General features: G+C 40.8%; 1 protein-coding gene across 5 annotated transcripts in view; it reads left to right on the forward strand.

The window, feature by feature from the left end:
- Window positions 1-26,445, forward strand: part of epc2 (enhancer of polycomb 2) — a 72,707-nt gene extending 46,262 nt beyond the window's left edge. For all 5 annotated transcript variants that reach the window (XM_087989246.1, XM_043694133.2, XM_043694132.2 and 2 more), the window contains 7 exons: window positions 3,993-4,082; window positions 7,108-7,256; window positions 13,729-14,069; window positions 14,671-14,804; window positions 17,372-17,531; window positions 23,963-24,296; window positions 25,517-26,445. In XM_087989246.1, the coding sequence (XP_087845372.1) occupies window positions 3,993-4,082; window positions 7,108-7,256; window positions 13,729-14,069; window positions 14,671-14,804; window positions 17,372-17,531; window positions 23,963-24,296; window positions 25,517-25,586 (1,278 nt within the window). In that variant the 3' untranslated portion in view covers window positions 25,587-26,445. The remainder of the gene's footprint in view (window positions 1-3,992; window positions 4,083-7,107; window positions 7,257-13,728; window positions 14,070-14,670; window positions 14,805-17,371; window positions 17,532-23,962; window positions 24,297-25,516) is intronic.
- The last annotated feature ends 320 nt before the right edge of the window (window positions 26,446-26,765 follow it).

Here is a 26,765-nt window from a genome sequence, read left to right on the forward strand (position 1 = left end):
GGAATGCATTCCATCAGGACCAGGAGACTTGTCTACCTTTAGCCCTATTAGCTTCCCCAACACTACCTCCTTAGTTATAATGATAGTTTCTTGGTCCTCACCTGCCATAGCCTCCTTGTCATCAATTATTGTTGTTATGTCTTCCACTGTGAAGACCGACACAAAATACTTGTTCAATGCCTTGACCATTCCCTCATTTTCGATTACTAAATCTCCCTTCTAATTCTCTAAAGGACCAAAGTTTACCTTAGCCACTCTTTTTGTTTTATATGTTTGTAGAAACCTTTGCTATCTGTTTTGTATTCGAAGCTAGTTTACTGTCATAGTCTGCCTTTTCTTTATAGAGGAGAAAGTGAGGTCTGCAGATGCTGGAGATCAAAGTTGAAACTTTATTGCTGGAACAGCACAGCAGGTCAGGCAGCATCCAGGGAACAGGAGATTCGACGTTTCGGGCACAGGCCCTTCTTCAGGATTCCTGAAGAAGGGCCTGTGCCCGAAACGTCGAATCTCCTGTTCCCTGGATGCTGCCTGACCTGCTGTGCTGTTCCAGCAATAAAGTTTCAACTTTTCTTTATAGAGGAGTAACTTGCAATCTGGACTATCTCCCAGCGTTATTAACTCATCTTTATAATAAATTAGCAGTGTCCTCAATGGTAGTGAAATCTGGATCCTTTGGGAGTGGCACCATGGTTCAGTGTTTAGCACTGCGTCCTCACAGCACCAGGGATCTGGGTACAATTCCTGCCTCGGGTGACTGTCTGTGTGGAGTTTGCACATTCTTCCCGTGTCTGTGTGGGTTTCCTCCGTGTGCTCCGGATTCCTCTCTCAATCCAAAGATGTGCAGGTCAGGTGAATTGGCCATGCTAAATTGCCCATTGTGTTCAGGGATGTGTAGGTTAGGTGCATTAATCAGATATAAATGCCGGGTAATAGGGTAGGGGAATGGATCTGGGTGGGTTACTCCACGGAGGGTTGGTGTGGACTTGGACCAAATGATCTGCTTCCACACTATAGGGATCCTAAGATTTTATGCATCATGTATTTTGCAGTGCATTGTCTTTGCTAAGGTACTACAAAGTGGTACACCATCTGATTATAGTGGAATCTCGATTATCCGAACATGTTGGGCGGGCACTATTTCGTTCAAACAACCGATTATTCGGTTAATAGATTAAATGTCTTTCTTGTGGGGCTCAGAGTTTTTAAAGTCTGCTCCTCGTTCAGGAGACTGCAGCAGCACACAGCTCGCGAGGCCCCAACACCTCTCCTCCCACCCCCAAACCCATGCAACACCTCTCCCACACCCAACACCTCCCCTGCACCCAACACCTCTCCCCCGTACGCAACACCTCCCCCAGCCTACAACCCCGTGTAACACCTCCCCCATACCCAACACCTCCCCCCCCACTCCAAACCCCGTGCAACACCTCCCCATGCACCCAGCACCACCTCCCTGCCCCCAACCCTGTACAACACCCCACTCACCCATCCCCATGCAACACCTCCCCCTACCCCCAAGCCTGTGCAACACCTCCTCCCCTCACCCCTAACTCCGCCCCCAAAACCATGCAACACCTCCCCCGCCCCCCAACCCCATGCAACACGGCCCTCCCACCCCCAAACCTGTGCAAACACCTCCCAACGCTCCAACCTTATGCAGCACACCCCTCGCCCTCAATCACGCCCCTAACCCTGTCTGACACTGCCCCCAACACCAACCCCCCCCCCCAGCCCCAAACCCCATCCAACACACCCTTTGCCCACCCCCAACTTCGTCCACACTCTCCCCTTCTCTGGGGCAGCTGGACTGGACAATAACACTGCTGCTGATGCAGTTGCCTTTGTGGGGTAAGTCTCCAAATAGCATACACACACAGCCACTGCCACACATATAACTTTTTGACAGGTTCCACATTTGCCCTGTACAGGACAATGTTGGAGAGATTATGTGGGGAACAGGGGTTTACAGTACACCCCTGTGTAGAACTCCAGGGAAAGTGTGAGAAGAGAGAGAGGGCGGGGCAGTCAGTCATTTGGAGATGATGCCTGTTTAATCACTGTAAACAAAAGACGCGATCACTGTTGGAAACACGTCTTTGATGTAATGCTTCCATCGGGATCTCGAGACCTCCTTCGGATAATCCGATTTTCGGATAATTGGTATTGGGAAAATCGAGGTTCCTCTGTATTGCTTTCTGCTTTTACTCTGAAAGGCAGTAAATGTCACACTAGAAATGATTGATACAATAATAGCATTTGCATGTTAGTTAAATTGTTCCAGAAAGTAGCATGTAATTTAATTACTTTCTGTTGAAATATTGGACTGCAATCGCTGATACCAGCGAATGCTTACTATGCGCACTTTAAATCACCCACGCGCATTGAAATGGTTTCAGTGACATGGCTGAGCAGGGGGGAATATGGGAGGAGAGAGAGAGAAGACCTCATGGCTCCTGGGCCCTCCTTGTTGCCCATGCATAGTTGCCTGCAATTACAAATGTCACTAAACACTGCCTAAATATCATGCACGCCTATACTCTCCATTGTGGAGAGTGTAGATCAAGGAATGAAGAACCTGGTAAAACTCCGTTGCTCTTTTACAATTTGGGATGTTTTGTCATGTTAAAAGAGCTATATAAATAAAATAAATATTTGAGTCTCGAAGGCCAAAATCCTTTTGAGATCAAGGCATGATCAGTAATTCCTTGCGTATTTATTCTGCAGGTTGAGTTTCAGCACCATTTAAATTCCAATTACTTTTAATCTAGAAAGATATTCTGTGGATTTCCTTTTCAGTCATGGTGTTACAAATAATGGGCAGGCAAATGTGAATCTTCTGGTGGTAAAGACAAAATGTAATTAGCAAGGGCATGGAGATGTAATTCAAGCCATATTTTAAAATTATACATTTTTAAAGAAAAATCTGAATTCTGTCCACGTTTTTAGTACTAACTGTTTTCTAAACTTATTCTATAATTTCAGCATGTCACTACAGGTTGTTCTGCTATAATGTACGTTTTGTTAACACGATTTCACTGTAATGCGTTTGACGAATTGGGGGAACTGTTTCTAAAGCACAAATTTTTCAAACGTGTGTTGGCTGTAGTGCAATTACATTGTTAACACTAAGCGCTGTTTCTAAAGAGCGATTTTTCTATAATGTGGGGTTGCACAAGAACGCAGCCACCTGTTATAAAAGAACTTCATGTGTTACATTTGGTACAGCACCATCAATGACAGGAGGGTGTACTTCCAGCATCATAAGTTTACTTTTATTTTAAATGTTATATGAATTTAGAAAGCAAACCGTTGATTGGAAGCATTGTGGTCTATAAGTGGCTGTACAGTGAATAGAAAATATATATATTTTAAACAAACTGAGGCATAACTAGACTTCACTTCTATCCTTGTCACAGTACAAAGATGTATTAGTGCACATTCATTTTTTGTTCCACTTAACTTTTCCTGTCCAGTGAGCCTAGCCAGCAATGCCCATATCTGTTGATGATTTAAAAAGAGAAATAATTAGTGTGAATGATTTTTTAGGTGCGAGGAAAGAGATTTAATAGACATGAGGCAAATATTTTACACAGAGGGTGGGTCACGTGTGGAATGATCTTTCTGAGAAACTGGTGGATGGGATACAATTATAATGTTTAAAAGACATTTGTATAGATGCGTGAATAAGAAAGGTTTGGAGGATATGGGCCAAGAACAGGCAGGTGGGACTAGTTTAGTTTGGAATTATGTTCAGGATGAACTGATTGGACCGAAGGGTCTGTTTCCGCGTTGTATGACTATGACACTATGACCTGATTAGTTTCATTAAATGAAGGGGAAATTGCACATATTTTGCAGTATTAAGATGTACCATTGTCCTAATTAATCTTCCTGAGAAGAAAATTTGTACACATTATTTGGGCGATTAAGTTGTGTTCCCTCTTAACTGTCTAAAAATGGAAATAGCACTGATAGGTTTTTTTCCCCATTAGGTTCCTTCTCCAGTATCAGAACCTGAAGAAGACAGTGATCCTGATGGGCCTTTTGCTTTCAGGAGGAAAGCAGGTTGCCAGTACTATGCTGTAAGAAACCATATAAATTTTTTCTTCGTGTGTAATGTTTAAGCATATAACAGTGATTTGAAATGTCTTCCAAATTATTTACCTGTTGTATTTGCTGCAAATTGCAAATGTTTAAAAGGCAGGATTTTGGAGAAGGGGAGATCACAATTTCAATAAATTAATTTTGTGGATTTTTTTTAATGCATAGAACTTAAAACACTAAAATAGGCTGTTTGGACCAGTTGGCATTTATTCTTAAAAAGCAACAGCCTTGTTTTATGTAGGCATTCATATTTTTGCAGTTGGGACATCTCTATGCTTGAAATAACATTAGAAAACCAAATTTGATGATTTCACCAGGAGAACTTTTATTCTGAAAACCAAAAGTAGTAGATTTTGTTCCAGTGTTATGAATTGGCTAGAAGAGATGAATCACATCCGTTTTTGTGCTCTCTAAGAGGAATACAGGACAATAGGTGTTTGATGGACTTTTCCTGGAGAAAAGCACAGCAGGTCAGGGCCTGAAGAAGGGCTTATGCCCGAAACGTCGATTCTCCTGTTCCTTGGATGCTGCCTGACATGCTGCGCTTTTCCAGTAACACATTTTCAGTTCTGATCTCCAGCATCTGCAGTCCTCACTTTTTCCTGGAGAAACACAACATTAATTTCCACTAGTGCCTCCCTATTGTTCTGTTCTTCTCTATGTATCCACTTTCCCTTTAGGATCAATGATTTACATGACAATGACTCCCCATAGTAGAACATTCCATGCTTCAGTAATAATTTGTACAAAGAAATTCTCCCTCACATCATTCTGTTGGTGACCATTTTAAACAACAGCCACTTGTGACTGGCTCACGAGCCAGTAACAAGTGTCTTCTTATTCATTCCAGTAAAACTCTTCATAAATTTAAATAAAATAATTAAATCTGCTCCAAGCCTTTATGTTCTCGTGGAAATAATCTTAGTTAATCCCTTATTGTTAAAATATTTAGTTCCTGACATCATCATAGTGAATCTAAATCTCTAGAAGTCTTTTAAGTATTGCCTTGCCCAAAGAAATAAAGACTTGCATTTAAATAGTTCCTCAAAATGCCTCACTTGAAGGCCACTGCAATAGTTTTAACATGTGGTTACTTGTAATGTTAAAAATGGGGCAGCTATGTGTGACTAAGTATATTTGCATCAAGAATCTGGCAGAAAAATAGGGCCTAATGAGATTCAAGATTAAAACTGGCATTTATGAGCCATATTTAGCTCAAAGGTAGATGGTTGTGGTTGTTAGAGGTCAATCGCCTCCTTCATCTTCTTGAACTGCTGCAGTCCATATGCTGCAGGTAGGCCAGCAATGCTGTTAGGAAGGGGGAAATTCTGGGATTTTAACTCAATTTTACTGAAGGAACAATGATATACTTCTAAGTCAGCATTATGAGTGGCTTTGAGGGGAACATGCAAGTGTTCCCATGTATCTGCTGCACTTGTCCCTCTAGATGGAAGTGGTTGCGGGTTTGGAAGATACTATCCAAGGATCCTTAGTGAATTTCTTGAATGCATCTTGAAAATTGTACACATTGCCACTACTGAGCATTGGTATTGAAGGGAGTGAATATTTGTGGATGTGGTGCCAATCAAGCAGACTGCTTTGTCCTGGATGGTATCAAGCTTCTTGAGTGTTGTTGGAACTGCAGTCATCCAGACAAATGAAGAGTATTCTGTCATATGCCTGACTCGTGTGATAGATGGTAGATACCCATCGAGTCAGGAAGTGAGTGACTGCAAGATTCCTATCCCCTGACCTACTCTGGTAGCCACTATTTATGTGGCTAGTTCAGTTTCTGGTCAATGGTAATCCCAGGTTGTTGTTAATTGGGGATTCAGTGACAGTAGCACGATTGAATGTCAAAGGATGATAGTTAGATTCTCTCTTGTTGATAATTGTTGTCTGGCATTTGTGTGGCGCAAATGTTACTTGCCACTTCTCAGTTCAAACCTGAATATTGTCCAGGTCTGCTACATTTGGACATGCACTGTTTGAGTGTCTATAGAGACATTATGCACTCAACAGTGAATCTTACAATAGAAGAAAAATTCATTCAAGCAGCTGAAAATGACTGGGCTCTATGCACTACATTGAGGAACAGTGGAACAATGGTAATATCCCTGCCTGTAAGCTAGGAAGCCTGGGTTCAAGCCCATCTACTCCAGAGATATGTAATAACATCTCTGAACAGGTTGATTTTAAAAAAAAAATCTACCCTGTAAAACTGGTACACTGGTAGTCTGCCAAATTCTAACATAGAAAGAATTCTAACATAGAAAGCCTGAGTTTAAGTTCCACCTGTTCCAGAGGCATATCATAACACGTGTGAAAAGATTGCTCAAAAATATCTCCCCTGAGGAACCTATGTCCTAGTGCTGAGGTGACTGGCTTCTAACAATCACAACCATCTTCCTTTGTGCTAGGTATTTCTCCAATCGGAGGAGAATATTCCCCTGATTCCCATTAACTCCATTCTTGCCAGGAGTCCTTGATACTACCGCAGTCAACCCTCCGACTTCTCCATCGTCTTGACCTGATCTACCTGTTCATCTTCCTTCCTACCTATTTGCTTCACACTTCACACCAACCTACTACAATTACCTTCTACCTTTGCCCAACTATTGCCATCCCATTCCCTCCCCCATTTGTATCTCAGCCCCCTTCCCTCTCCCCAGTCCTGATGAAGGGTTAAGCCCGCAATGTTGACTCTCTCGCTCCTCAGATGCTGCCAGACCTGCTGTGCTTTTTCCAGCACCACACTTTATTGACTCTACCGTAGTCAAATGCAGCCTTGATGTCAAGGGCTGTCACTCTTTCTTCATATGTTAACTCTAACATTAATCTCATCGAATGTTGAAAGTTTCATTTCATTGGTTTCAATTAATTTAGTTTTAACGGTCATCCTTAAAGCTTTTCATAGATCCAAGAAAGTAAAGTGGTGAAAAATAAATCATTCATAATTTAATCAATACTCATTTTATTTTATAACCTTCTGATCTGTTACAGCCTCACTTGGGTCAAATGAGTACTTGTCCATTGGAAACATCTGAATCAGCTCGGCTAAGTGAGTCACGGTACCGATATTGCTTAACTACGCTCACAGTTCCAAGAAGGTGCATAGGTTTAGCACGGAGGCGCATAGGTCGCGGAGGAAGGTATGCAAGATTTTGACTACCTAAAAGAAACTTGAAGAGAATTTGGGAGTTCCTGAGGGTGTTGAATCTTAACAATTTCATTTGTTGAATTGTTGAAAATTTGCTCCTTTTGATTATCCTGTGAGCACTTTTATTTAATAAAAAGTTAAAATTGAATTAATGTCTTTGTGCTAGAGACTTGTGCACTTTGTAGTTGTGCATTTGCAAGATAGTTTCAACTAATGGAATGGCATTTATGTAATATTGATTATTTAACATAACAAAGAATCATTGTTAAGTGGGTATGTTACTGTTGTTATTTGACTAGCACTCAAAATAATGTGCAGGTTTATTCAAAATTATTTTTTGTAAATATTAAATATTTCTAATTTTAAAAATATTTCTGCTGTTTTACTGAAGCTAATATGACAGCTGTGTAGCATTTTTGTCCTAAACCCTGTTTTTTGATTCATGTATGAGGATTCAAATCCCTCGTCTGTAGCTTTCTACAGTCTTTCTCTATTTAAATATTATTCGTTTGCTCTATACCTCTTGCTAAAGTGCAAAATCTCACATTTTTCCACATTACATTCCATCTGCCAAGTTCTTGCCCTTAAGCGCCAGCTTCTGTTCGTCCATTTATCATGTGTTCTGACCTAACTTGACTTCTGTTTGATCAGCACCTTCCATTATCTTGTTTACAATCTCCTTCAGCCCTACAAACCTATACATTCTGGATTTTTTTCAACTTTGCTCTTTTGCATCTCCCCTGTCTTTGGCTGTCTTGACCACAAACTTTTGAAATCCATTCTGGAATCTCTGCCTTTTGTCTCTCTTCTTAAAATGCTCAAATTGTAAGTTAAGGACTTAATGCTGTCATCAGCAATTGCTAATTCTGACTGAGCACCGATTGCAGGTTTTATGTTTTATTCAGCACGTGACTAGTCAGAAAGCCAAGCAATAGCTTTTGTTATTTGCTAGATAAAGTTCTGTAAGACCTCTTTCAAGGTTAGTCAGCAAATACTCCTTGACAGTGTGACTCACTGCTTGGTTTTGACCACAGCTATAGACGATAATCTAAGGGACCCCGCTGATACTGAGACCTTAGCCAGTCCAGAAACTCTCTTTGAAAGGACCCACTGTCACCATGGGAGATCAAAACTGGATGAATGGGCAGTGAGGTCTACAATGAGAAAGTGATTTCTGGTGGATGTTTTCTCCTGTGAGTCCTTCCTATTGGTCATCAGCGTGGTGCTCTTAACCATTTGGGGTAGTGTCAGGGAGGACTTGTTGCTAGTTGAGGACATCCTTGAATAAGGGCAGGGTTAGGTTGGAGTAGACCCTGTAGCTTGCCGTTTGCAATTTTATTCCTGATGTACATGGGGATGCCCAAGCCACTTTGGGGTGGAATTGTTGCAGAAAATCAGAGCTGAAAAATGTGTTGCTGGAAAAGCGCAGCAGGTCAGGCAGCATCCAAGGAGCAGGAGAATCGACGTTTCGGGCATATGTCGATTCTCCTGCTCCTTGGATGCTGCCTGACCTGCTGCGCTTTTCCAGCAACACATTTTTCAGCTCTGATCTCCAGCATCTGCAGTCCTCACTTTTTCCACAGGAAATTAGACTGTCAGGATTTTGATGTAATGCTGCTTTTTTCTGACCTTCTCAGTGGTTGGTTAGGAGTGTGCTGTGTCACTGAAAACAACACACCAGTTGAAAATTTTGAGAAGGGCAATTAGCGATTTGAGATTCCCTCTTTCCATAAGTGCACGAGGTTTGCACTGCGTTCCAAAGCAGGTGGTTAGAGCACTTGAGCATTAAGAACTGCTTTCTAAAACTGACGAGCTATGAGGAGTTTGAAATGCACCCAAGTCCGAGGCTTCTGTACAAAGTACTTCTTTTGTCAGAAACTAATAATAATGTTTTTCAAATGATTGTGAACTGCTTGGAAGGCGCTTTGCTCACCATCAACTACACATTGCTGCTCCGATCCTTTGTAGTAACTTGGGAGCAGTTCCACTATCCATGTTTTAGTGAGTTTTGAGAAGATTTGTAGCTCAGGTTAAGGTTCTGGATGTAGGTTTGCTCGCTGAGCTGGAAGATTCAGTTCCAGACGTTTTGTCACCCTACTAGGTAATATCTTCAGTGGGCCTCCAGGCGAAGCACTGCTGATAATTTTTGCTTTCTATTTAAAGAAACCCAAATATATAAATAGAAAGCAGGATTCCTGATGAAGGGCTTTTGCCTGAAACGTTGATTTTCCTGCTCCTCGGATGCTGCCTGACCTGCTGTGCTTTTCCAGCACCACTCTAACCTAACACTATGGACAATTTGGCATGGCCAATTCACCTGACCTGCACATCTTTGGACTGTGGGAGGAAACTGGAGCCCCTGGAGGAAACCCACCACAGGGAGAATGTGCAAACTCCATACAGTTAGTCACCTGAGGCTGGAATTGAACCTGGGACCCTGGTGCTGTGAGGCAGCAATGCTAACCACTGAGCCACTGTGCCTCCCACCGTGCTTAGCTGGTTTGGCAGTCTTTGCAGTGGACAACATTGCATGATCCCTAATGAGGGTTGCAGTGTGCAATTTTGCAACATTAGATTCGATTACTTACAGTGTGGAAACAAGCCCTTCGGCCCAACAAGTCCACACCGACCGACTGAAGCGCAACCCACCAAGACCCATTCCCCTACATTTACCCCTTCAACTAATACTACGGGCAATTTAGCATGGCCAATTCATCTAACCTGTACATTTTTGGACTATGGGAGGAAACCGGAGCACCCGGAGGAAACCCACACAGACACTGGGAGAATGTGCAAACTCCACACAGTCAGTCACCTGGTGCTGTGAGGCAGCAGTGCTAAGCACTATGCCACCGTGCCGCCCACGGCAACATGAGTTGGGGCTGCAACATTCATAAGTGTTCATTGAAAGGAATAGGATACTATACTTATTCAAAAAAATTATAAGAATTTGTCAATTAATTAATAATCTAGTAAATGTCTGGGTGCTGACATTTGAGAAACAGCAGATGTCAGAGAATAAGGAAGGCAGGAGCGATAGAGTACTTATAGCATGAAAACAAACCATTCAAAGAACAAAGAAAATTTACAGGCCAGGAATAGTCCTTTAGGCCCTCCAAGCCTGTGTCAATCCAAATCCACTGTCGAAACCTATCATCCAATCCTAAAGATCTGTATCCTTCTGCTTCCTACCTACTCATGCATCTGTCCAGGCGGAACTTAAATGAATCTACCGTGCCTGCCTCTACTACCTCTGCTGGCAATACATTCCAGGCACCTATTATCCTCTGTGTAAAGTACTTTCCACGTGTATCCCCCTTAAACTTTCCTCCTCTCATCTTGAACGCATGATCTCTTGTTATTGAATCCCTCATCCTGGGAAAAAGTTTATCTCTATCGACCCTGTCTCAACCCCTCATGAATTTGTAGACCTCAATCAGGTCCCCCCCGCAATCTGCTATTTTCTGTCCAACTCATCTGCATCAACCAGGTATCCTAAATTAATCTAATCTCATTTGCCAGTATTTGGCCCATATCCCTCTAGACCTTCCTATTTATATAGCCATCCTGATGCCTTTTAAATGTTGTAATTGTACCATCCTCCTCCACCACCTCTGGCAGCCCATTCCATACACACACTACACTCTGCATGAAAAAGTTGCCCTGTACAGTGGAACTTCAATTATACGAATACCAGTTATCCAAAAATCAGATTATCCGAAAGAGAGCTCGAGGTCCCGATTGAAACATTACGTCAAAGGTATGTTTCTAACAGTGATTGCGTCTTTTGTTTGCAGTGATTAAACTGGCACCATCTTCAAATGACTGACTTCCTGGCCTCTTTCTCCCCACACTTTCCCTGAACCCTAAACCCACACATGCACACACAATCCCACACACGCACGCACACACCCCCCCCCACCCCCAAGATAATCTGACCAACACTGGTAGAACCCATCAAAAAGTTGCAGTAAAAAGAGTGTGTGTGCGTGCGCGCTATTTGGAAACTTACCCCACAAAGGCGGCAGCAGCAGCAGTCTCATTGCTGGTGTCCAGTCCGGCTGACCCAGAGAGGGGCGGGGTTGGTGTTGGAAGGGGATGGGGGTGGTGGCGGCAGTGCTGGAAAGGGATGGGGGCGGGGGCAATGCTGGATGGAGGTGGAGGGAGGCGAGGACAGTGCTGGACGGGGATGGGCAGCGGGTCGGTTTTGGAGGTGGAGCCGGGGGAGTGCGGGGGCCGGTGTCAGGGGGCAGGTTTTGGGGGCGGGGGGATGTTATGGGGATGGGGACGGTGTTGGGGGGGCAGGGGGCAGTGTTGGACGGGATTGGGGGGGCCTCACGAGCTGTGTGCTGCTGCAGTCTCCTGAACAAGGAGCAGACTTTAAGAACTCACAGCCCCAGAGGAAAGGCATTTAATCGACTAACTGAATAATTGATTATCCTAACGAAATAGTGCCCGCCCATCTCATTCGGATAATCGAGGTTCCCCTGTATAGCCCTTTTAAATCTTTTTCCACTCATCTTAAACCTATGCCCTCTGGTTTTGGATTCCCCTACCTTCAGGAAAAAGACCTTGTCTATTCATCCTATCCATGCCTCTCATGATTTTATAAACCTCTATAACGTCACTCCTCAGCTCTGACTCTCCAGGGATAATAGCCCCAGCCTATTCAGCCATTCCCTGTAGCTCAAACCCTCCAGCCCTGGCAACATCTTTGTAAATCTTGTCCGAACGCTTTCAAGTTTGACAACGTTTTTCTATAGCGGGGAGACAAGAACTGAATGCAGTATTCCAAAAGTGCCCTAACCAATGTCTTGTACAGCTGCAATGTTACCTCCTAACTCCTATATTCAAAGCACTGACCAAGGCAAGCTTACCAAAAGTCGGCTTCACTACTCTATCTACCTGTGACTCCAGTTACCTCTCTCCCAATCTCCTAATCATTTGATAAAATAGAGATGGTTCATTCTTTGTACATAAATATTTACGTTTAGGTACAAACGAAAATTGTTACAAAAAAGAAAGAAAATTGAAAAGATGTTTAGCATCATAAACCATGATTCTATTAGGTCAAATTCAAGGTATTCTAGAGGTTTGTAAGCTCATAATTATGGGGAGGTTTTTAAAAACTAGCTTCATTTCTTGTTGATGTTCTTGGCAACTTGAAAGTATTATTGAAAATAATCTATTAAATACTATTAAAAATTACATGGAGTCAGTTTTTGATCTTTCAGAATTGCTAAATTCAGGTGCTTTGTATAGGACTGTGTTTCCTAGAAATCTGAAATAAATACAAAAACAGGAAATATGCAGCAGATCAGTACCATCGTGGAGAAAAAGTTATTATTTCAGGTTAATTATCTTCCATCAAAATTAAATCCAGTGAAAGTTCAGTAATCAGAAACACTAACTCTGTTTCTGGTTCTGCAGATACTGCCAGATCGTTGAGTCTTTCAAGCGTTTTGTATTTTTATTTGTTAATTATGTTTAACTTTATTCAGAACAAATTCATCATAATATTAATTAGTTCATACAAGCACAGTTTACAGAGATATTAATGGGTTAAGTAAGCGGGCAACAAGTTGGCAAACAGTCTGATTTGAAAAAATGTAAAATTGTTCATTTTGGAAGAGAGATGAAAAGAACAAAACAGTATTTAAATGATAAAAATTGCAATACAATGGGACTTGGCAGGTACTTCCTGAAAGACATAGCTCGCACACAAGTTCATCAGGTAACCAGGAAGGCTAATGGAATGTTAGCCCTTATTTCAGGTGGTTGGAATATAAGAGTAGGGAAGTCTATGCAACTATACTAGGTTCTAGTGCGACTATGTGGAGTGCTGTGAGCGATTTTGGTCTCCTTATTTAAGGGAAGCTATTATTTCATTTGGAGGCAATTCTGAGAAGGTTTTTGGATGATCCCGGTATGGGAGGTTGTCTATGGGCAAAGGCGAAATATGGGCAAATACGAAACAGGTTGGGAATCTACTCATTGGAGTTTAGAAGAATGAGAGGTAATCTCATTGAAACATAAACGACTCTTAAGGAGCTTAGCAAGGTTAATTCTGAGAGAATGTTTTCCCTCGTGGAAGTATCAAGGACTAGAGGGCATAGTTTCAGAATAAAGGGGTACAAATGTAAGACTGAAAAGAGGAGGAAATTGTTCTTGAATGTTGTGAGTCTTTGGAACTCCTTACCACCGAAAGTTGTGGTAAGGACTCCTTGTGTATATTTAGGCTGAGAGAGATTCTTGATCAATAGGGGAATCAAAAGATTATGGGGAAAAGATAGGAGAATGGCTTTGTAGAACATCCAATCTATTGAATCCTATTTGACTTGAGAGACTGAATGGCCTACACCAATCCCTATGTTTTATGGTTTTTGCAGCAACCACCTGATCTTATTTCTTTGTGTTCAGAGCAACTGCGGAGATTTAAAACAGACTTTTTTCTCCCCTTCTAGGTTTTTGTTAGATCGTGCATCCACAGATCATGATCATATTCTACGCCAAATTGATCCTGAAATGCTGTCATCTCCTAGTTCCCCAGCTGCTTTTCCGTCTGATGACTCATGGACCATTTCTTCCAATAAAGACTTTTCAAATAGACTATCACTTAGTGAAATACTAAGCAATATCAAAGCATGCCGATTGCGGCACTTCCAGCCTCGGTTATCCCCGCTTCAGGACAGTGATAACCACAGTACTTCCAAAAAGTTAGGACAGAATGTGAATAAAAAAAGAATTCCAGTGTCTTCTATTTTATCATCAAGTACCATGATCACCAGTAGGAATAGGATATCTGGTGAGTAATGCAGTTATGTGAGTCTTTCTGTTTCAATAACCATAGAATTTGCAGATTCTGAACAATTGGTTAGAAGTGATTACAACAGTAATGTTCAGATTTAAAATAACTTTTCTCCTTTTGTTTTTTTTTTCTCTTTCTCCCTTGTTCTCTTCACATTACCTTGTACAAATATTTTCTGTGCTTACACATTATAGTTTCATTTGTTTCATAATATGCTTTGCCCTGGGGATCGGTTATCTTGGTTGGCTGGTTTGCAACGCAGAGTAACAGCAACAGTGTAGATTCAATTCCTGCACCAGCTGAGGTGACCATGGAGGACTGTCTTTCTCAACCTCAGATTAAATCAGTTGTTTCTCTGTCTAATGATAGCCCTATGGTCTGCTAGGACTATGACAACTTTACCTTTACACTTTGCTCTGCATGTACATTGGACTCATCTTGGAAAATCATTTTGATGTGTACATTGATGTCTATTGCACAAACTATGAATGTTTTTAAACGTCTGAAATATTTGTCACTTTGTCCCTGATTAACTTAAAAATATTAAATATTTAAACTTCGGCTGCTGTTAAAATATAAACTTTTTTTCCTTTTGCAGTGACAGGCGGTATAACGGAAGAGCAATACCACACCCATCAACAACAGCTTGTTCAAATGCAGAGACAACAGTTAGCACAGATGCAGCGTCAACAGTCCCAACATTCCTCAAACATCAACCATGGAAGCATACAGGTAACTCATTTGACGTTTTAAATGTATTTTATGCTCCTCCAAGGAGACAGGAAGAAACGAAAACATTATTGACTTTGGGTTCAAATATTCCATTCATCAGTGTTTCATTTGACCATTGCCACAGCAGGAAATGTGTAGCTGTGTCTGTTATCTGCCTTAATAAAGTTAATCTTTCTTCTAAGAACACATTAAGAAGCTCTGATCTCTCTTCTCCTCACCCATCAATTACCATAGAAACATTGTACTAGTTGATTACATGGTAATAATGTTGTAGTGTAGGTATGGCGATAAAGTTAACATATTACTTATCAAGCTTGTAGTTCACAAAGAGATGCTATGTTTTTGGTAGCTAGGTTGTTATGGATTTGGTTGCCTGTTATATGATTCCATCAGTTCAGCATCACATTTCCATTCTTAATGAGCTAATATGCATCCTTCTATCTAGGTAAATGTAGTGAGGCCCAGGGAACTAATAAGTGCTGTTATATTTCCGAATTTATTTCATTTTATTCTGGGCCGCCATGTGATCTTCTGCTTGGAAAGTGAAGGAATACATTATCAGGTCATTGTTCAGGTTATAAATTAATAAAATTACCAACAAGGTGATTAAGATTTGCAGCAAATATGGATTTTATGAGGTCTTCTTAGAACAAAGCAAGAATTTAGGAGAAAGTGAGGACTGCAGATGCTGGAGATCAGAGCTGAAAATGTGTTGCTGGAAAAGCGCAGCAGGTCAGGCAGCATCCAAGGAGCAGGAGAATCGACGTTTTGGGCATGAGCCCTTCTTCAGGAATGAGGAAAGTATGCCAAGCAGGCTAAGATAAAAGGTAGGGACGAGGGACTTGGGGGAGGGGCGTTGGAAATGTGATGGGTGGAAGGAGGTTAAGGTGAGGGTGATAGGCCGGAGTGGGGGTGGGGGCGGAGAGGTCAGGAAGAAGATTGCGGGTTAGGATTGGGAGTGAGACAAGGTGGGGGGAGGGGAAATGAGGAAACTGGAGAAATCTGAGTTCATCCCTTATGGTTGGAGGGTTCCTAGGCGGAAGATGAGGCGCTCTTCCTCTAGCCGTCATGTTGCCATGGTCTGGCGATGGAGGAGTCCAAGGACCTGCAAGTCCTTGGTGGAGTGGGAGGGGGAGTTGAAGTGTTGAGCCACGGGGCGGTTGGGTTGGTTGGTGAGGGTGTCCCAGAGATGTTCTCTGAAACATTCCGCAAGTAGGTGGCCTGTCTCCCCAATATAGAGGAGGCCACATCGGGTGCAGCAGATGCAGTAAATGATGTGTGTGGAGGTGCAGCTGAATTTGTGATGGATATGGAAGGGTCCTTTGGGTCCTTGGAGGGAAGTAAGGGGGGAGGTGTGGGCGCAAGTTTTGCATTTCTTGCGGTTGCAGGGGAAGGTGCCGGGAGTGGAGGTTGGGTTGGTGGGAGGTGTGGACCTGACGAAGGAGTCGCGGAGGGAGTGGTCTTTTTGGAACGCTGATAACTCCTCCTCCCACTCCACCAAGGACATGCAGGTCCTTGGACTCCTCCATCGCCAGACTATAGCAACACGACGGCTGGAGGAAGAGCGCCTCATCTTCTGCCTAGGAACCCTCCAACAACAAAGGATGAACTCAGATTTCTCCAGTTTCCTCATTTCGCCTCCCCCCACCTTGTCTCACTCCCAACCCTCGAACTCAGCACCACCTTCCTAACCTGCAATTTTCTTCCTGACCTCTCCACCCCCACCCCCACCCCCACTTCGGCCTATCGCCCTCACCTTAACCTCCTTCTACCTATCTCATTTCCAACGCCCCTCCCCCAAGTCCCTTCTCTCTACCTTTTATCTTAGCCTGCTTGGCACACTTTCCTCATTCCTGAAGAAGGGCTCATGCCCGAAACGTTGATTCTCCTGCTCCTTGAATGCTGCCTGACCTGCTGCGCTTTTCCAGCAAGAATGTAATTTACCTTATTCTAACCCTAATTGAACAATCAGGTGGAATCCTTTGTGACTGTGTCCCATTGCAGAGTTTCTCATTAGTCTAGCAACACTAATGTATAGACTTACCTGGCTTCTTACCGTGCCAATCTAATAAGAGCTCCAAATTCTTTTGGAGATATTCTAAAACAAAGGATACTAAATTATTTTTCATTATTCTATCTTGATTAAAGATCACAGGAATCCAAATGGAAGTTGGCAATAGTTTTTGAATGAACAAAATCCCAGTTAATTACTGAAGAATAAAGCCTCAAGATTCCACGGTTTAAAACAATAATCTTTAACCAGATTATGGCAACAAAGTAAACACTGAAAATAATCTATAATGTACTTTAACATCTAGAATTAACATAAGTTAATTATGAATTAACAGGTAATTTGTAGTTGAATGTTACTTATGAATTGGACATTAACTGACACATATAACTAAAATAAATGTATGAATTGGGGAGGCAAGGGAGTGATGTTCAGTAGGCTTTGGGATTTGTATCGCTAACCTTCATTTCACCCTTTTAGTGTATTCTGCTCATTTCGCCCTTGTTTGCCTGTCTAACTGTCCTCCTTTTAAAATTTGCTTTGAATTTTTTTTAAGGGATCCAGGATATCTGAGGGCTCTTCAAAAACGCTGGATTCAGCTAGTGCCCACTTTGCTGCATCAGCAGTAGTTAGTGCTCCTGGACCTGGTCAAGCAGATGTTTCTAAGGATACTGCAGATCATGCTACAAACATGAATGGTGTTGTTCAGACTCCAGGTACGATACTGTTATCCGTGTATTAGCTTTTCTAAATATTCACAAACGTTACAGCAAAATGATTTTTAGCAAATTTTTCTTGTGTAATTCAGATATTTAATGAATACTTATTTAGTGATTTAAGTTATCAGCATTAGTAGCTTCTCTCCCACTTCTGTGTTAAGAATAGTCTCTGCATTGTGTCTTTACCAAACCAGCCTGTCAGTTGAAGGGATAACTGCACCTTAGTTTTATAGGATTTCAAGCTTAATTAAGCATTATTCCTTTCCGACTCCAGCAACAGAACATCGGCTGAGTTAGAAGTTGAAAGCAGGCTATCTCGATTTCTGAGGAACAGCATATATCTTTGATATTTTCTTCTTAAAAAGAATAAATTCACTCCTTAATGACCATCTTATCTGGTGTAAGTGACCTGCTCATCCTTGAAATCATTTCCACCAAGAAGTGGTTAGAACAGATAGTTTAGAACAATACTTATCATATGAAGTAGAAACATTCAGCAGCAAGTTCCTGACACTTTTGTTCCATTAGGTTCTCTAAGAAAGTATGACTTTAATGACAGATATTTCAATATCAGAACAATGACAAAATTTTCACCTCAGCCGATTGTAAACAATCCTACTATTACCTCACACGTAGGTATGAGTGAAGTTTAATTTACTTGTCTGTAGAAAGTTGAGGCTTATCTTTCATTAACTTGTTATAATTTATTCATTCATGAAACATGGGCAACATTAGCTAACACAGAATTTGAAGTAATGGTGTGCTGCCATTTTCAACCATTGCAGTCCATGTGGAGTAGGTACACCTACAGTGCTGTTAGGAAGAGAATAAAAACTGTAACATTATATTACCAGTATTAATCAGTGCAGCTTTTGCAGTTTGGTATGAATTAAATTTTGTGCCACGGTACGAGAACTTCTAATCTGAAGCTGTGGTTCTGTCTTTCTGGACAAACATTTTGCATTTACAAAAGTAAGACCAGGTATTTATTATTGTTTCCTACTCTTGCTTTTTAAGAAGATCTATACTATAATTTCGGTATACCACAGATGCACATCACAAAAGTTTAATTTTTGGTGGATGTTTTAATAAAAGATTGTGCTAATTAAATACTTTGCACATTTTTTCAAAATCTCTTGAGAGACTTATTTTTCATTTTTAATTTTGTTATTGGATTTCTGATATAGAGTCATAAAGCACAGAAACAGACCCTTCGATCCAACCAGTTCATACTGGATATAATCCCAAGCTAAACTTTTCCCATCTGCTTGGCCCGATGCGGTTATCATTTATTGTATCCGTTGCTCCCGATGCGGTCTCCTCTACATTGGGGAGACTGGGCGCCTCCTAGCAGAGCGCTTTAGGGAACATCTCCGAGACACCCGCACCAATCAACCAAACCGCCCTGTGGCCCAACATTTCAACTCCCCCTCCCACTCTGCCGAGGATATGGAGGTGCTGGGCCTCCTCCACCGCCGCTCCCTCACCACCAGACGCATGGAAGAAGAACGCCTCATCTTCTGCCTCGGAACACTTCAACCCCAGGGCATCAATGTGGACTTCAACAGCTTCCTCATTTCCCCTTCCCCCACCTCATCCTAGTTTCTAACCTCCAGCAACACTGTCCCCTTGACTTGTCCGGACTTGTCCGACCTGCCCAGCTCCTTTTCCACCTATCCACTCCACCCTCTCCTCCCTGACCTATCACCTTCATCTCCTCCCCCACTGACCTATTGTACTCTATGCTACTCTCTCCCCACCCCCACCCTCCTCCACGCTTCAGGCTCTCTGCCTTTATTCCTGATGAAGGGCTTTTGCCCGAAACGTCGATTTTGCCTGTCCATGGATGCTGCCTGAATTGCTGTGCTCTTCCAGCACCACTGGTTTCCAGCATCTGCAGTCATTGTTTTTACCCCATATCCCTCCAAACTTTTCCTATTCATGAACTTATCCAAATGTCTTTTAAACAATGTAATTGTACCCACATCCACCATTTTCTTAGGATGTTCATTCCATACACAAATCACCCTCTGCAAAAAAAATTGCTTCTCGTATCTATTTTAAATCTCTCTCCTTTCACCTTAAAAATCTGCCCCCTTGTCTTGAAATCCCCCATCCTACCATTAACTCTGTGCTCACTGAAACGTAGTTAAACATTAGTGGTTGAAGTCGAGCAAAGCAAAACCAAAATAATCAGTTGACAGTTTCTGCTGCTGGACATTATTGCTGTGAGGTAGTGATTTTTTTTTTAGAAGAAACGTAGAGATATAATACAGGCTTAGTGGTATAACTTTGAGGGTGTACAGGAGCAGAGGGACCTCAGGGTTCATATGCATGAACCTGAAGTTGGGCAGGCAAGTTGAAACAGTTGTTAAGGCGGTTTATAGGATCCTTGGATTTATAAGTAGAGGCATAAAATATAAAAGCAAGGAAATGATGCTACACCTCTACAAATCATTGGTCAGACTACATTTTGAGTATTATGCTTAATTCTGGGCACCTTACTTAAGGAAGTATGTTAAAACCCTGGAGAGGAAATTTATTAGAATGATACCATAGATTAGGGGTTTTAAAAACAAGGAAAGATTAAGCTTATCCTCCTGAGAGCAGAGAAGATTAAGAGAAAAATTAAGCTTATCCTCCTGAGAGCAGAGAAGATTAAGAGATGACATTATTGAGGTGTTCAGAATTATGAACAATTTTGACAGTGTAAAGAAGGTTATTCTGTTTCCACTAGTCAATATGTCAGTAACTAGGGGTCGTAATTTCAGGCTTGTCAGCAGGAGAGCTCGGAGTGTGACGTGGAGTAACTTCTTTACTCAGTTGTTAGGATTTCAAATGCAGTGCCTGTGAGAGTAGTGGAGCGAACTCTATTGGAGGTTTCAAAAGAAGGCTGGATATATATTGGAAAGTGATGAATTTAGAGGGCTAAGGAGATGGGGCTAGAGAGTGGGACAAGCTGGGTGGCTCTTTCAGGTGCTGGTACAGATATGATGGGTCGAATGGCCACCTTCTGTTCTGTAAAATTCTCTGATTCTATTAATTGTGAACATTTTACTGATCACAACCAGAGAGAGAATAGTGACCATGTTTTGGTTGAATTCCTACATTTCTTAAATACAACTAAAGTCAAAAATGATGGATATAGTTACCAGATTTCATTATATCTATGAGGAAAGAAACAAAGTTAATGTTTCAGGTGGTGAAGCATGGATTCTGTGTTAATCTTGACAGATGTTGACAAACCTGCCAGTTATTTTCATGTACATCACCAAATGGTATTTCAGTAATCGCAAGTCGGGCTGGGTTATATCTGTGGTTGTACTTTCAGGATTGTCTTCATTTGAACTTGGTGAAACTGGTAATCTTAGCCAAAATTTAAATAACTTGAGTAGATCTGTTCTCAGGAGAACAACCAAATTCTGCAGTCTCTCCACAACTGAAGATTCTCATCCCTGATATCATTCTGTTATCTTTTTTGCATCCTTTCCAAGGCCTTGACGTCCTGCCTGAAACATGGTGTCTAGAATTGAGTGTGGTAGTCAGGCTACTGCATCACTTCCTTGTTCTTAGTTTTTATGTCTCTAAAACAATGCTCTTATTATATGAGCAGGAGGAGGCCAGCCATCGCACCTGCTCACAACTGATCATCTACTCAAAGGCATTTGTCTGCACTGTCATAGAATTCCTACAGTGCAGAAAGAGGCCAGAAAGAGTATCCCACCCCGACCTTCTCCATAGCTCGGCTTGGTGTTTTGAATCACTGCTAACTCACCTAGCTGCACTTCCCTAGACACTACGGTGCAATTTTTTGTATAGCCATTGCAACTATCCTGCATATCTTTTGGACTGTGGGAGGAAACCAGAGCACCTGGCGGAAACCCATGCAAACAGCAGAAGAATATGCAAACTCCACACAGTCATCCAAGGCTGGAATTGAACCCAGGTCCCTGACACAGTGAGGCAGCAGTGCTAACCACAGTGTCACCGTGCTGTCTTGTTCCCATAACCTTTTTGATGTCATGAGTATATGGAAGTCTACTGATCTCTGCTTTGAATGTACTCAATTGTTGAACTCCCACAGCCCTCTGGGTACAGAATTCAAAAGTTGCATTATCCTCTGACTGAAGAAATTTCTCCTCTTAATTATAATTGACTTACCCCTCTTTCTTCATAATAGATTCAAGTGTTTTTCTGACTGCTGAAAGCAAGCTAACAGATTTGAAGTTCTCAGTTTTCTCTCCCCTTTCGAAATATCCACTATTTAAGGAAGAATCTCCCAATTTGCAGACATGGTTCCAGAATCTCTATATTTTGAAAGATGATTACCATCTCTATCGGCACCTACGTTCATTTTCGAGAATGCAGATTGTCATTTCCACACGATTTGTCAACTTCTAAGTCCCATTAATTTTCCAAAACTACTTTTCTTTTAGTATTGATTTCTTTCAATTCAGCTTTCTTACTAGTCCCTTGAATCTCTCTTTCTGGGTTTTTTTTGTATCTTCCGAAAAGTGATTTCTCTGCCATTTCCTGTTAATTCTTCTGCTCTAGCCTGCAGAGGACTTGTGTCATTTATGTTTTTTGCTAGTTTAATTCATGTCAATGGTAGGGAAAATATTTGGAGAAACATCTTGGGAGCAGGATTTATTTACATTTGGAAAAATATGGACTTATTAAGCCGCATAGCTTTGTGTGGGGAAGGTTGTGTCTTGTGAACTTGAGGATGTGACAAAGATGATTGAGGGCAGGGCAGTGGATGTTGTGGACATGGACTTTGACAAGGTCCTTCATGGCAGGCTGATACAGAAGGTAAAGCTTTTCTGCGCTCTCTACAAAGCCTCCGCATATTTCTGGTAGTGTGGTGACCAGACTGCACGCAATATTTCAAATGTTGCCGAACTAAAGTTCACCTGGGATTTGCTGTGAGCTGGTTAGACAGGTACAGAACTGGCTTGGTCCTCGAAGACAGAGAGTAGCATTTGAAAGGTTGTTTTTCTGATGGGAAATACATGACAGTGGTATTTTGGGGAATCAGTACTGGGACCCCTGCTATTTGTAATCTGTATGAATGATTTGGAGGAGAATGTTGGTGTCTAATTAGTAAGTTTGCAGACAACACAAAAAGTTTGGGGGAGCTGCAGATAATGAGGAGGATTGCCAGAAGATACAGCAGGATATTAATAGGCTGGAGATTTGGGCAGGGAAATGGCAGATGGAAATTAGTCTGGACAAATGCAAGAGATGCATTTTGCAAGGTCTAATGCAGGTGGGAGGTAATCAGTAAATGGCATAACCCTACAAAGTAACATAGAGAGGGATCTAGGCCCACTGGTGCACAGGTCCCTGAAAGTGGTAACACAAGTGGATAAAGTAGTCGGGATGGTGTATGGCATGCTTGCCTTCATCTGTTGGGGTATGGAATATAAAAATTGGAAATTCATGTTGCAGCTGTAAGAGCATTACTTGGCAACATTTGGAATATTGTGTGCAGTTTGGTCCCACACTACCAGATGTATGTGGAGACTTTGTAGAGGGTGCAGAAAAGGTTTCGCAACGAAAAATGATTGAACAAACTAAGCTTGTTTTCTCTTGAATGTTGGAGGCTGAGGGGCAACTTGATAGATGTTCCCAAAATTATGAGAGGCATGAATAGAATGGATAATTGGCATCTTTTTCCCAGGGTAGAAATGTCAATTACTTTGGGACATAGGCTTAAGGTAAAAGGAGTGAGTTTAACAGAGATGGGAGAGACAAGTTTTTTTTTACACAGAGGTTAAGTGTTTGGAATGTGCTGCCTGAGGAGATGGTAGAAGAGGATACAATGGCAAAAGGCATCTTGATCGATACATAATAGACAGGGAATAGAGGGATATGCATCGTGTAGAGGTACAAGGATTTTGTTTTGGAAAGGTGTCATGTTGGTACAGGCTTGATGGGCCATAGGGCATGTTCCTGTACTGTACTTTTTTTTTGTTCTCGATCTGCATTCCTTTTAAACTATTTGGTCATCTACCTATAACCAGAATTTTGAATCCAAGAGTTTAATATGCATTGATCCTAAACCAACTGGTAATGTTATGTTCTGGCATTGCAATATTACAAAACCAAGTTTCTACAGCCAGAAGAAGTTGTGGGAGATTTGTAAATTGTACATCTGGCTCAGTAGCAAAAACAAAATCCTGTGTTCCAAATTCTAGTTTTCTTATCTAGAACTTGGAAGCATGTATAATGAGTTGGAGGTTCTAAAAGTTTGTGTTTGAACTGTCTGCATAAAAACATTGTTTCTGTTGCTATTCAATTTCAAAATTCTAATGTTGGGCAATTTTTAGTTTGTGCAGATGCAAGTAAAAATTTAAAACTACTTTACTATTCATATGCAAAGAGATTAACCATTTTTAAATTGATATTTTTACTTCTTTTAACAGGCACTTATCGGAATCTTCAAACATCCAGTGCTACTTCCTCCACCAGTCCAGGATTGTCTACTGTACAAATTATACGGACTGTCAGTCGCACCTCAGCAAATCACGTGTTCCCTGCATTGCGCACAAGCAGTCCCCAGTCATTTCCAGTGAACAATTCCTGTATAGGAACTGCTGTGCGGCTAAATAGTATGAATGTGGTTACTCCTGTCAATGTGCATCTCAGTACAAGGACTTCAGCACCTTCTCCTTCTGCCTTAAAGCTGGCCACAGCTGCTACCAATCTTGACAGGGTGCCAAAAGTGACCCCCAGTAGTGCCATCAGTAGCTTGTCTAGGTAGGTAAAGAAGCTGTACGTAATTGTATTCTCAAGGGGCTTAAGTAGTTTCTGAGAACTAACTTTTAGTCTGTTATCTCAGACATGTTGATAAGAGATCCTTCTGCAACGTGTGTATGTGTGCTTTATTTGGAAAAAGAAATCCTTATGGGGAGCACTGATGTAAGTTTAATGAGGCCAGTCAGATTTTTTCCTCATTGAAGTGTTTGCAATGACCTCTTTCATTTGCCTTGTAAAATAAGTGATATGCAACAGGTGTACATTAACAAGCCAGGAGGAATGGAAGTGATAGCTGAAGGGTGAAATTGCATGATGCAGCTTTTGGATCATTTAATGCATTCTTCTGAGCAAGAATGTTTTAGATATTAAAACTGCATTCATTTAAAATGTTGGATCAGTGTTGACAATTAAAATTTTGTATCTAGTTAATGCATTTTTTGAATTTGGATAGCTTGTGTGAAATTTATAATTGATTCATATTTTCCACAATATTCTGAGAAGTATTGAAGTCTTATCTATATTTACAGTTCCCTAACTAGCTTTTACTTCAGTTGTATTAATGGTGCAAATGTGCGATTTCAGTTCTATTTGTAGACTTTAATTTACTTTTGTAGTGTGCCATTGGTACGTTGTTTTTCTTATAGCTCTCAAGGATTAAGTATGTTTTCCCTTCAGGATTATTCTAAAATCATGACTAACAGAATGATTAAACCTCAGGAAAGTTTTTCAAGGCAGCAGTTTTATTCTAGGCTTCATACATCTGGATAAGATTGTAACTGTTGAGTTAAATTGTGCAGTGAACTTCATTGGGTTGAGGGGATTGGGTAGTGAACAGTGATATTTGCCTCTTATAAATGCCACAAATGTATAAAATGAACGATTGAGGTGTAATTTGCTGATTGGTGATTCAGTTTGGAAATAAATTAGCTCATCCTGAATAACAAAATTGGATTTATACAGCATAAATTAAAAATGTGACAGAAATAATGAATAGAGATCTGTTTTCATCACTGATTGAACTACCAGTATTTGAAAGTAAACTACATCAAATTAATTTTGTTCTTATGTTAATATTGCAGTCTGTGCATTGAAAGTGTTCCTTAGATTTTCTTTTATGTGGATTTAAAAACTTACCTTTATCTACATGCGTTGCTTTTTCAAGAATCATGTTGTACATGTGTAATGTTTATACAAATTAAGCATCATTTATTTTCTTGCAGGGAGAGCAGTGAACCAGAAAGATTATTGAATGGTATTGTGGATAAAACAGTAGCAATGGAGGTGACATAACCTCTACCGACGCACCTCTTCTAAGACATAGAGATGGAAATATTGCATTCCAGAAAGAATGCAGAATAAGGCACCCAATCAATTGCAAGTGCTAAATGTGGTCCTGAATGGTGTCATATCATTAATGTAAAATTCTGTCTATATATATAAATGTAAATTTTGTAAAGTTCAGGTGATCACTACCTTGTACAATAGTTTATTTGTATCATCATATGTATTTCTGTTACTTGAATACTAGATATTCATCATGCTTTGCACTTGAAATTACAACAGAATGAAAATGACACAAATCTATGGGATCATGAGCATGAAATTGGGATCCTTTTGTCACTTGTTTTAACTATTTATTTTGCCATGTTTACATTTTGTAACTTGTACAAATCAACTTTGTGCTTAAAAAAAATTTAAAGATATTTAGGTAGGCCATGTAAATCCTTGTCATTTTTTGTACATTGTAAAGTTTTCACTTTTTTTTTCTCACAAATTGAATAGATGGATGTTTGGTAAATACTAAGTGACATTTCTTTATCAGACATTTAAGTCAAGACAAAAAAAAATAGTATTTTCTATTGTTTTGGAGGGTGAGGGTTGTGAAACAGAATTGAAGATTATTGACTTCCATCTTGCTCCTTTTCCTGTGGCTACAAGGCAAGTAACAGGTTAGAAAGACTGTCTGACTTTTATGTTTGGACTCCTATAGTATAGTGTTTTTATGAGTTTATACAATTACTATTACATAGGCCTTTTCAACAGTATTAGTATTGGAATGTTAGTGTCAGCACTACATCAGACAACTTCCTTGTTACTTGATCTTGTTAAGTGAAAAAAAATGCAGGGAAATTAAACATACATATCAGAATATCTGTTTGGTCTAATATTATTTCACAAAGCAGAGGATATATTGCTAACTAAAAAAAGGACAAATGTTGATTTTTACTGCAATCAAATCCAAACGTTAATGCATTCTTTGTAAATGTTTTATTAATATTATTTAGAGAAAAGATTTTGTTGTAGTCTGGTGCATTTTCTATAGCATTGCCTCATCTGAGGTGTGTGATTTCTGGAAGGAGGTGTAATGAGAAGAATTTGCCAGTACAACTTGGATAAGCAGACTTGGCAATAGTTGAGACAAGGATCTGAGTTTTCTGCCCTGTGTCTAAACTGCGCAGGTCTTGTATT

This window comes from Chiloscyllium plagiosum, unplaced genomic scaffold (genome assembly GCF_037043375.1).
Source record: "Chiloscyllium plagiosum isolate Xiang-an unplaced genomic scaffold, Cpla_swu_hap1 HiC_scaffold_7, whole genome shotgun sequence".
Lineage (NCBI taxonomy): Eukaryota > Metazoa > Chordata > Chondrichthyes > Orectolobiformes > Hemiscylliidae > Chiloscyllium > Chiloscyllium plagiosum.